This window comes from Strongylocentrotus purpuratus, unplaced genomic scaffold (assembly GCF_000002235.5).
Source record: "Strongylocentrotus purpuratus isolate Spur 01 unplaced genomic scaffold, Spur_5.0 spur5_scaffold_6, whole genome shotgun sequence".
In the NCBI taxonomy this organism is placed as follows: Eukaryota; Metazoa; Echinodermata; class Echinoidea; order Camarodonta; family Strongylocentrotidae; genus Strongylocentrotus; species Strongylocentrotus purpuratus.
Window position 1 is genome coordinate 20813511 of NW_022145612.1, and position 12639 is coordinate 20826149.

At 33.3% G+C, this 12639-nt stretch overlaps 1 protein-coding gene across 1 annotated transcript; it reads left to right on the plus strand.

Moving 5' to 3' along the window:
- Positions 1–550: 550 nt before the first annotated feature.
- On the plus strand, positions 551–12318 carry LOC577218 (protein O-glucosyltransferase 1). The gene is made up of 11 exons (XM_774818.5): positions 551–694; positions 1618–1708; positions 2524–2667; positions 3258–3390; positions 3945–4069; positions 4911–4970; positions 5478–5577; positions 5994–6052; positions 6658–6825; positions 8663–8719; positions 9347–12318. Exons 1-11 carry the CDS (start codon positions 583–585, stop codon positions 9495–9497), a joined length of 1200 nt encoding a protein of 399 aa, XP_779911.4. The 5' UTR covers positions 551–582; the 3' UTR covers positions 9498–12318.
- Positions 12319–12639: the final 321 nt, after the last annotated feature.

The following is a 12639-nucleotide window of genomic DNA, read 5'->3' on the forward strand; positions in this document are numbered from 1 at the left end:
TCATTGTTTGCTATAATTTCTAGAAATTTTTGTTGTTGTTTATGTTATATTATTTATTCGTAATATTCGTAGTAGTTATTAGTTGTGATATTTTATTCTCATGCCGTACTGTACACGTACTTTATAGGACCCCGTTGGAAATAAGCCTTTTCCGGCTTTCATGGGTTATCCTGTCAATGTATCTTCTCGTTTCATTTTGCTCTTTGTAAGCATTCAATGTACTATACTTGACGAATAAAATCAATCAATCAATCAATCACTATTCCGAATTAGTGTATATAGGCCAATTTGATAGGCATGCTATTGAAAATGAATAACGAGAAACTGGTTTACAAAATATTGTTAAGAGAATTAAAAAACATAATCTAAATCCCCATAGGTCTACATGTATTCGAGACGTTTTGTCAATTCTCAACATCAATAACATATGGTAATGATTTACAATATGCCACTAGTCAATCTATGATTGGTTATTGAGCTGTCGTGAATCAGTGAATTTCTTTTGTTGTGCTGTTAGTAACTGCACGAAAATGAACACAGATGGCGCATGACCACACATATTTTTGTGTATAGTAGCAAAAGATGTCAGCCTCCTGCAGGACTAAAATGGGAATGGCTCGGTCAGGAATTCTTCGTTTTTGCCTCCTCCTGACATGTTCTCAACTTTTATTTACACAAGCAGATACTGAAAATGGTAATTATTCTAAAGTGCTAAAATGCACCTTTTATTACGTTGTGTATGATGTTTTTTAAACCGTATTATTACACCGACTGGAAAAGCTCGGTCCCACTTGTTAGTATTTGTGTAAGAGTAAGACTAACAGACCTGAGAGTTTTGTGAGAAGGAAGAAGGAAGAATGAAGAAGGAGAAGGAGGAGAAGGAGAAGGAGAAGGAAATGGAGAAGGAGAAGAAGAAGAAGAAGAAGAAGAAGAAGAAGAAGAAGAAGAAGAAGAAGAAGAAGAAGAAGAAGAAGAAGAAGAAGAAGAAGAAGAAGAAGAAGAAGAAGAAGAAGAAGAAGAAGAAGAAGAAGAAGAAAAAGAAGAAGAAGAAGAAGGAAAAAAAAAGGAGAAGAAGAAGATGAAGAAGAAGAAGGGGGAGAAGAAGAAGGAGGAGGAGGAGAATAAGAGGGAGAATGGGTGGGGGGGGGGGGGTAGGCCTAGAGCATAAGGGGATGAAAAAAGGAAAATGAGAGGAAAAGGAGAAGGTTAAAAGAGTAAATGGATGTTTTAAAGCTATGTTGTGCATTGGGTCTAATTTGACTTTCTTAATTAAATTGTCATCAGAAGTTCAGGGAATATTAAAAAAAGAAAAACATGACTAGGGTCTAGATCTAGTCGACAATATAACATTTTAAGATGAAGTGTAAAGCTAGTAGTATCAGTGTGCCATTTGTAGACCCCATGGCTCTGTGGGGCTAGATCTATATTGTGGGCCACTTTAATTTGTTTTTCTACCTAGATCCTCGAATTAAATTTTCTTACATTTGCCAAATGGCTTGATTCAGGGTCTTTTCAAATTAACTCTGCAAAAAATATGGGGTTATTATAACAAATCATCATAACATGATCCAGATTGTTCAATATTGATTTGTTTCCTTTTTTCACTTAATCTTATAGATGAAAAGTGGCAGCCTTATCTATCACTCATAGAAGAGGCCACTTCAAGCTACGAAGCCTGTGTAACAGATGACTGCTCCTGTCACGCAGGGTAAGAAATCAATACAATTTAGAAATAGGAATATGAAGCTGGTAGTGATACACTGTAGAAGGCAAACCTCTAAGATTAACTGCAGATATGATTGTCTGTGTTTCATATATTAACAGATGTAATATGTTGAAATATCGCTGCACATCTGGAAAGATGATTCATTCTGGTATGAACTTGTAGAACTTGTATGTTGAATTTATGTGTTTTCATTTGTTTATTGTTACCTGTTTCTTTTTTAACATTTTATATTTACTGTACATACAAATGCAAATACCCTTGTATTGTATGTACAGAATGCTATAGAATGTAGCATATCATATCCAGCTGCCTGTAAGCTACATGTACATGTATAGAACAATATTTGGTTTAACTATCGTTCTATTATAATAATAACGATGATAAAACTGGAGTCTTGTATAGCGCTCATGTTTGGCACATTGCCACTCCTGGCAATGTTCATTATTACCATGGGTTTAGCACGGCTGCCGTTATGGCACTCAAGCATTTTAAGGAACTAATTCCTGCCATTTACTTCACCTGGGCGGAGTTTGGTAATTGTAGATTAATGTCTTGCCAAAGGACATTAGTGCTGCGACAGCGATTTGAATCCCGTACCTTGTGGTCCATAGTCCGGAGACTTGATATGATAAGAGTAAACACAAGCATCATTAGCCATTAGGCCTGCATCTACAGATTTTCATTTTATCCATTGTGTAACCAGTTCAATCATAACAAACAGACTGTCTTACTACTTTGTGATTTAAGACTACTCGACTAAAATCTATCAATTTGTAATTTTATGATTCGTTGCTTAGGGTGATGGATGAAGACTTGTCGGTATGGGAGGAGAGAGGAGGTATCACCAGAGCGGATGTGGTGAAAGCAGAGAGTCGAGGTACCCTCTATCAGGTCATCAACCATAGGCTCTACAGGGAAGAGAAATGCATGTTTCCTGCTAGGTAATCACTTACTCAATTTTAAAGCCTACTCTCTGCATACACTAATAATAATAATGGTGATAGTGGTAGTGATAACTGTTTTATATAGCACTTAACTTTAATAACTGAACAACTCATGAACTCAAAAAGCAAAATTGAAATTAGTCAACTATGGGTGAAAATTGTGTAAAGAGGTGTGTGTGAAAGAGAGAGAGGCACATGGAGACTGCAAATTAAATAGAAGTGCCGAAAATCAGAAAGATATAAATATAAAATAGAGAGAAAAAAGATAGCAAGAGAAAGATTAACAAAGGAAAAAGGAGGAGAGAGGTGGAAGAGAAAATAAAAAATAGACAAGGATGCTGCAAGTATCAAAGAAGATTTTGTTATACATCATAATTTTTTATTGATAGCATATCTAAAAGCTTACACAAAAGTATTTTTTTTGTTTTCCAATCAATTCATGTAAGATATGTTTTTCTCATGTAAACAGTAAAATATGAGAACTACTTGGTTTTGTTGAATTATATATCTTTTGCTTTGAAGTGTCTATATGTACTGTCCTACTAAAAACAATATATGAATACATTCTCTACTCTCTACTACCACAGATGCAATGGAGTTGAACATTTCATTTTACGCATCATCAAGAAACTGCCAGACATGGAGTTTGTGATGAATGTTAGGGACTGGCCACAGAGTGGGAAGTATACTGATCCAATACCCGTCCTTTCTTTTAGTAAGGTATGTATTCTGATTTTTATCCATAGTATTCTCATTCCAAATGAGCTCTGTGTTTGTTTTGGTATGAGACATGAACCTGAAATGGATGATAAATGAATGAAATTGCTTTATTTGTCAATTTTTGTATTTCAAGTTTCAAACCATACCAACCTGGCCTTGAAATGAAGTTTTGTTATACAATGACTTGTGTTGAATACATTTTTGCATCTGTTATTACCAAATCAATGCTGATTCCAATAAATGGCAAAAAATGGAGTCCTCAGCTCTGCTTTGTAAAACTTGCTAGCAGCAACAATTTAAAACATTCAGTATAACATACTGAAAATGTTGTATATTAATAATGATTAGATAAATTTATACAGAGCAACTTCTATACAAATAATCTACCACTGGCTGTGAGCAAATTTATAATAATCACATTTTTGGTCAGTTGTTCTTGATTACATGTTTCTTTATACAAGGGTTGTAATGGATACCTTTACACAAAACTGCCATTTCATGTTATTACCAAGTCTCCCAAGATAAGTCATTCATGTCTGTGTTTGTATAAACAGGTACAAAGCCAGCATTATGATATAATGTACCCAGCCTGGACTTTCTGGGAAGGTGGTCCAGCAGTATGGCCGTTGTTTCCTACAGGCCTCGGACGATGGGATCTCTTCAGAGAGTCTATTGACAAGTAAGATTGCATGCAATTTACAGTTTGTTTGTTTTTTAAATTATTTATTATTAATATTTTTTTTATTTTACGTACCACACCAAGCAACTGCCCTAAAATGTTGATTTGATCACAAATTCAATATAAAACTAAGTTTAAAGCATACATGAAAACATACTTGAAGAGAAAAATATTGTCAAAAAGAATGAAATGCCGATAATACCAAAATAATCACCAAAAAAATACCTGCTTGTATGGAAAAAACAGCATAAGGAATGGACATTTCTGCATTGGAAGTGTGTCACGTGTGGTTTTAAGTTACGTTTTAATGAATTCCTCTTTTTTGCCATCATGGTTCCTTTTTTTGGTCACACAAGGATGGCAGCTCTGAATTTATTCCATCTGTTCAATCAACCAATCATTCACTTATTAATCTTGTACGCAACATGTCTAGGTAATGATTAGTTTTGTGCAGTCAATCAATTTTACTGAGCTACGGCAATATGAACAAAAATCAATAGATATGTAAATATTTGCAAATACTTGAAGCACTGAATAATTGTTTATACTACTCTCACTGTTTCAAAGTATTAGAGTAAAACATCTTAATGTAGAATTGTGTATGTAAGTATTATAGAGGCCACTAGTATCATTTCTTGCACTTTAACTTATGATCTAATAAAATGTTGACCAAAAGTATTAAAAGAAATTAATAAATATAAAGAATTACGAATTGTAGTTAAATATGGTTGATATGAACATATTACTGGGGCAATATGCTTACCAGAAGTTAGTTTTTGTATAACAGGTATGATTATAATATTTTACTATGTTACTTTTCTGTACCCTTTCTCCACCTCAGGGAATCACAGAAATTACCTTGGGACACAAAAGAAGATAAAGCATTCTTCAGGGGATCAAGGTATGTGTTGCTCATCCATTCTTGATCAATAACACATCAGTGCTTACCTTTCATGTGAACCTCTTTGCATATCATGACGTACAGTGAATAGATTAAAACATGAGTTGCATCTGTATTACTAGACCTGAAAAGGTTTTTTTACAAATACAAATGGTGGCATATGAAAGCTTTCTACTTCAAATGGCTATACTCTCAATCCGAATTTATTTATCTGAAGCTTATGTGAAGTATTAATTCATCAAACTATCGAGTTGAAAATTGTCATGAAATACATCTGTTTTCTTTTTGAAGTACCCCCGGAAGTGTTTCAGTGGACTCTTTCAGTTATGATGAGGCTTTTTATTCCCAGCAAATATTTTCTGTTTAAAACTTCAACTGTTGTTCAACACAATACCATTATGGGCTTTAGTCATTTCACCAACGGTTTTTCTCCTCACGATCTTAATTTCTCTAATAGATGTTATGAAACACTCCACTACAAAACAATGTTTGATATCTCCTCCTCAGAACGACTGCTGAGAGAGACCCGCTTGTTCTCTTGTCGAGAGATGATCCAGACTTGGTTGATGCAAGCTACACCAAGAATCAAGCCTGGAAATCTGATGCAGTGAGTTTGAAGAGTTTTAAATAATACATCTTCAAAAGTTCAAATCAGAGTTTTAAATACACCTTCTATGTATGTTGGGCAGCCCAAACACATCAAATTAAAGAACTTTGAATACAGTAGTTCAGCAAGCTATTGTTTTAAAATTTAAACTAGAGTTGATCTATATTCTACTACTGGTAATTCAGTTAAATCAGATGCTGGTACTAAATCATGACTAAGAAAAAACAAAACGTAGACCTGTGTGTAAGTCTAAACTCTTTTCTTTGATTAATTTGACTTAAGAAGACCGAGTTTAAATCCAGCTTCAGATTTCATTTTTTTGTAAAAATAAGGGCATATCTGTTTCTTTTAGACTTATAGACCATTTTGCGTATATTTGCATACATGTATTGTATTTGTTTATATTTCATGCACAGGATACACTACATATGCCTCCTGCAAAAGAAATGACATTAGAAGATCACTGCAAATACAGGTGCATATTGGTTTACTATTAAATGTAATATTTCATTCAAATATTTCATAAAATGTAATATTTCGTTTTGCCCCCAAAAAATGTATATGAGAGTAGCATGCCCTGTACATACAAGTAAGGGGGATATGACAGTGATTTTACGTTTATATAATTTGTTTGTCTTTTTTGACAGATGGGATTTTCATCACCTCTGGTCATAAAATGAAGGTTGTGTTGACTCTATTGTAGTAGAAACAGAACAGAAAGAAAAGAATATAAAGGGGGACAAAATATTTTGAAACTCTGTTGAAGTACTTCAGAGCTACTTTGAGAAATCTTCATTTTACCATTGCTGTGTTAAAAATTCTACTTTATGTATGAAAATGTTTTTTTTGTAATGTAAACTCTGAATTCAACCATTTACTATATTATTAATCGTTACAGCTCTTTCTGATGATATATCTAATTAAGGTAGTTAACTGATTCACTAAGAACTCTATCTGAAGTACTGAAAAATCTTGGTAGATTTCTAATTTTGAATACTTAAACTGATAATATTACTGTCATAATACTCTTTGTAGTGTTTGTTTGCTATAAGTGAATTTTTAATTTTTATTCTTGAATAGATACCTGTTTAATTTCCGTGGAGTTGCTGCCAGTTTTCGTTTGAAGCACCTGTTTCTCTGCCGTTCCCTTGTCTTTCATGTTGGTGATGAGTGGCTGGAATTCTTCTACCCAGCACTCAAGCCATGGGTTCATTACATCCCTGTTAAGCAAGATCTTTCTGATGCAAGGTAAGAAACTGTTGTATGGTAATCTTGAAAGTTGTGCAATACATGCTCTGGCAACAATTGTTCTGTGGTCAATATCCCATGCTAACCTTTTTGTTTACTAAACCTTACCTTATCTCTAGCCATACATATTATCATAAACCCAGTTGGGACCCTTAGCCTAACATTATATTTTTAGAAAAGTAAAGCCTGCAGCAATTGTTGCCAGAGTATATCATAAAGCACCAATGCTTGTCATTTTCAAAGAATCTGTCACTGCACTTTCAAGACTTCAAATACATGATGTCTGCCAAACTTTTATTATAGAACATGTATAATTGCTGTGTCATGAGCAAAGCTGGTGATCCCAATCACTGGAAATGTGCATAACAAGTGATTCTGCATGTCCAAATATATGGTGTACTTTTTTTTGTATTAAAAAAAATCCTATTAGACCTTCATCAGTTTGTTTGTCTTCTGGTGGTCCCAACAACTTTTTCAGTGTCATGACAAACAATTGATAATAACTAAAGCTATACAGTTCCATTACTGGCATTCAAGATAAGCTTAAAGCCCAAGTCCACTCCAAAAATAACTTATTTTCAATAGAATCAGAAAAATCAGACAAACCAATCAAAAAAAGTTTGAGCAATATCGGATACCTAACAAGAAAGTTAGGAATTTTTAATGACATAAAAACCTTTAAAAATCAGTACACAAATTGGCAACTCACTCATGAGTCTACGACGTATGGTCCTCACTATCCACTAATTATTTTCTTTATAATGATGATATAAATTTCCTATTTTCACCCTAAGAATCTTATTTCTTCACACCAGCATCCAAGTTAGATTGTTAGTAATATGTGTTTGTGTGGATGCACAAATAAAGAGTAATTTTCGTCCAGTTAAATCATGAAAAATTGAATTTTTATAAACTATTTATATAAAAATCAATAATTACGAAATACAATATTCAGAAAATAGTATCAATTTTTCAAAATTCATAAAAAAATTTGGGAAATGTCATGCACGCAATATGATACAAATCATATAGCCTGGGCAAAGGCATGGGGAAATCAAGTTTTAGGGGATAAAAGGGGAAATTAATGGGATTAAACTATATAAAGCGATTGATAAGTTGTGAGGACATGACGTCACAAACTAATAACCATCTTGGCAAATTGTGTTGTGATTCTCATTGTTCCATAGTTTTACATACTTTTTCAAAAATTCATAACTTTCTTATTGGTTATCCGATTTTGCTCAAACTTTTTTGATTGCTTTATCTGATTTTTCTGCTTTTATTAAAAGTAAGTTTTTTTTGGAGTGGACTTGCCCTTTAACACTAAATATGGTTCCTAAAACAGTTACAAATTCAATAGAATGCTAAATGTAGTCTTAATCAAAATCCAGGGCATAGCAGTGCCTGTTTATGTTTTTTAACTTCATCAGTACAATGATAAGGGGTTAATGTTTGAAATCAAGTGCAGATTGTAATATGAAGTGGATATTTGAGAGTCTTTTAGTACCTCATGATCATATATGATGTGGGTAGGGAATTACAAAGGGTGTTTAAAAAAAAGAAAACAAATAAAGAGCGATGAGACTCACATTTTATACAGGAATTGGCAACATGTCATTGTGTTATCAATCTATTACCATAGATTGTATCACCTCTAGAAATTCATAGGTCTTTCAAACAATTATAATGTTATTAATAATGTGCCCGGTTAAAATGTTTGATGTAATGATATAGAGAGTTCAATGAGGTTAGTATTTTTGATGATTCACTCTTGAACTTACACTTCTGATGAGGATTGGTGCCCTTTAACTCCTCCATTTCTTGTGCCCTCCCACAGAGAACTGATAGAGTTTGCCAAGGCCAACCAAGAGGTAGCTCAGCAGGTCGCAGACAGGTGAGATATATTCATCCGTCAATCAACATTATCACAGTTCAGCTTCTGTTATGGCAGCATTGCAGTGATCTGTAGGGATATGATATACAACATTTGTTTGCACTCTGGAATGTGTGACTCATGCTTATACTTTATGTTTCAAAATATAATACTTCCATGTACCATATATTTCCATGTGGTAAACATGTGTGTATGTACCTGTATGCAGAATTGAGAAGTGGTATGTGGCACATTGGTACATGATTTGACTGAGTGTTATTTTATAGCATTAACGCTATTCCGTGTGCCCCAAGAAAGAAATATCACATAATTGTTAGAACTTCAACACACCAATGTTTGCAGGTGCTTTAAAAAGCTTTTTATATACAGTTATGTAATTTCCTGGTAATATTAATATTTACATACTCTATCTATACCAATTACCGGTAGACATCTTATTTTTTTAAATCCATCTTCAGCATGCCATTTTTTGAAAGACTTTAATGATTTAGATCCCTGGTGTTGCAGTGTGAAAGAATAGCATTTATTTGTTCATCTTTCAGCATAATGAGCTCTCGTATCATTATCATATTAAATTCACTCTATGTTGTTTTATGTTCAATAATCTTGCCACCGTGTGTTCCTCAGGGGTCGTGACTTTATCTGGAATCACCTTCGTATGGACGATGTGCAGTGCTACTGGAAGGATCTGCTGAAGAGGTACGCTAAGCTGCAGAAATACAAGCCTAAACACAGGAAGGATCTACAGGAGATCAAACCTAAGAAGGACGAATTATAAGATGATCATGGCATCCATTAGTGAGAGGTGTTACAGATTCACCTGGCTGACTTGGCGCTAATTCACACATAATGCCGTAAACCGTGTAAAAAAAAAAAAAACAGAAGAACCTACCACAGCAAAAAAACACAATTTATTTACTTGTGTGTAAATGTTGGTAGATGGAGATGAAAAAATGTAGCTGAATGCAACAAGGCTCCTACTTTTATTTGTAATATAAGATACATAGAAATGTGAAACACATTACACTTAAATTATGTCACCTTATTTAATCTGCTGCATTTTTTCCTTCTTTTTAGACGGTTTACTGTGTCATACGTGAATGAGGCTTGTACCGTATGGTGTCGAGTAGCTATTACTTGACTCTAATTTAACTACTATAACCATTGATATTCGGAATACCTCCATTGCCAACTTCCTTTGCTTTCATTTTGTCTATTTGTATCTGTATTTTTCACATTTTTACTGTAGAAAATGGAAATGATTTTGTACTGGGTTTAGGAGATTAATAGTAGAATGGTTTCCTTCGTTGATAGATGAATGAACGTTTCATTGCTCACAAGCGTTTATATTGTGAGACATGAATTAAAAATAATCAGTAATTATTTTTAGTACTTAAATAGAAAACTGTTTATAATTCATTTATTTCATTGGCTTAGAAATTAACAAATTTAAGCATGGTAGTACCTTTTCTTATCTTATATCATAATCCAACTATTGTATTAAAACAAAATTGTATTCATTGTGCCTTAAATTCAATGTCATAAGCTGTGGTGATATATTCAAAATAGGAATGCTTGTCAAAACTGCAATATAACTGCCTATGTAACTCATGTATCCAGTTGATTTCATGGCATTGATAGATTAGGTGGACTATTGCTCATAGTGACAATTCTTGTAGTATGCACAATATGAATCCTTATTTAGAATGTCTAATCTTACCATACACTAAGATTGACCATTGACAAAATGTTTGTTGAATTGATCATGAAATGACCTATCCTGTTCTCATTTTGTGTGTGGTCAATTTAGGTCATACAGGTTATTCATGCCACAGGGTACATGTAGAATGCCGACTATAGTTTGCAAGTCTTCCATTTTTATTTCATGTTGATTTCTTTTGTATCTCACATTGGATATACATGTACTGTATATGTACATTATTAGTATTTTGGGAGAATGATGATAAACAAAGTCATTCAGGTCTAAATTTTATTTAAATGTAATATGTTAACAAGATGAAAACATATTCTGCCTATTTTGAGGACAAGACTGAAGTACTTGAAAAAAACATATTTTGTTCAGACTCAGTTGATGAAGTGCACCATATGATTTCATTTATTTACCAAGCTTATTACAAAGCTCCTTTGTATATGTTTATCACTACGATTGATATTGGAATTTATTTATCTACATTTATACATATCTATGTATGTGTGTCTGTACATCTGTCTGTCTATCCGTCTGTCTGTCTAGCCATCTGTCTGCCTATCTGTCTATCCATCTGTCTGTCTGTCTGTCTATCCACCTGTCTGTCTATCTGTCTGTCTGTCTATTACCATGGCACTTGTCTTTCTCTTAATTTCTATACAGTGCAATCTATTCATGTTCAAGATCTGCAATTCTATTTTCCACTCTGCATAAGAGTTTAAACACAAGTTACTTAATAATTGGCTTCGTGTATTCACAGCTATATGCAATGTCTTCTGTTGTCCAGCATTACACAAATGTCATGAGACTCATGACCCATTTTATAATGAGCATGATGGGAACTTAAAATGTCTTTATCTAGTGATTTCAAATATTATCTTGACTTTTGAACTTTTCTGATTTATTATTATTTTCTTAACTATATATATTTTTTGTTTGGGTAATAGAGGGGATGCATAGTTATTATAAATTCAATGTTGAGAAACTTTCAATTTGAAGATGCTCCTATTAATGAAAATGTCAGAAACAAAGTGATGGAACATACTCAAGACCACAATTATAGATTTAATCATTAATTTGAGGAAATTCTAGGTATGGGAGAATAGAAGGGCTTTAAAAATGACAATGGACCAAATTAGAAATGTGTTGTATTTCATTACCTCCTTACAAACGATTTTTTTTCTTACTGTGAATTACGGTTAAAATTAGAGATATTAGTTTCAGGTCATTCCGCACTCACAATTCCAAGTGAATCACTCACTATACTCTATTCCAGCTGTATGATCGACTTTCTTGTGATGACATCAGTGACAGAAAGATATTTTCACAAGACGAGAAGAAGTCATTGATAAAGTGCAAGGATGCCCTTTTTCAACATTTTTTTCCTCTCAAAGATGAACTTATGGGCTCCTTTGATTTATCTCAAATAGATTTATTTGGAAACCAATAAATCCAAGACCTATTCATATGTATTGAAATTGAATCAAAATTTGTTTTCTCTATGAAATATCTATCATCATTTCTGTTTCAGAAAAAAAGTGAAGCATATTCATATGCATAAGTTCTCTAATGAAATATGTTTACACATTTGAGTTCTATGATGATAATCATTACATCATTTTTTTGCTCCAGTGAAGCACTCATAGCTTATGTATGCAATTGTAATATTTTAATTGGACAAATATATGTGATACATATTCCATAAAATTCACTGTAACATTGCTGATAAAGTATTCATTTCAGACAACACCATGAAAATGATATATTAAGCTTTATGTTCACAAAATGTACATCATTCATATTCCATTTATTTTTCTCATGCTTGTCTTCAATTATGTATGTGTTTGTAATGAGCAATAAAACAGATTCTATGATTCTTACTCTGACCATATATGATTACAAGTCTCCATATAGTGTTCTGTTATCTCTCTCTCTCACTCTCTCCCTCTCTCCCTCGATCGATCGATCGATATCAATTCCACCCTTTTATAAATTTGCTGATATGTAGTGTTTGTGATATGTAGTGTCTATTGTAGACATCGTTCTGAAAAGGCCTACATAATTTCGGATTTAAGGAGAAGCACCAATTACATGGCCAAAGAATAATGCCATTAGTCTGACCATCACTATGAGTATGATGGACAAAGAAAGCGGACAAAATATACAGTTCCTCAGGTAGATAAAGGAACATCCCTTCACTGCACATAATAGC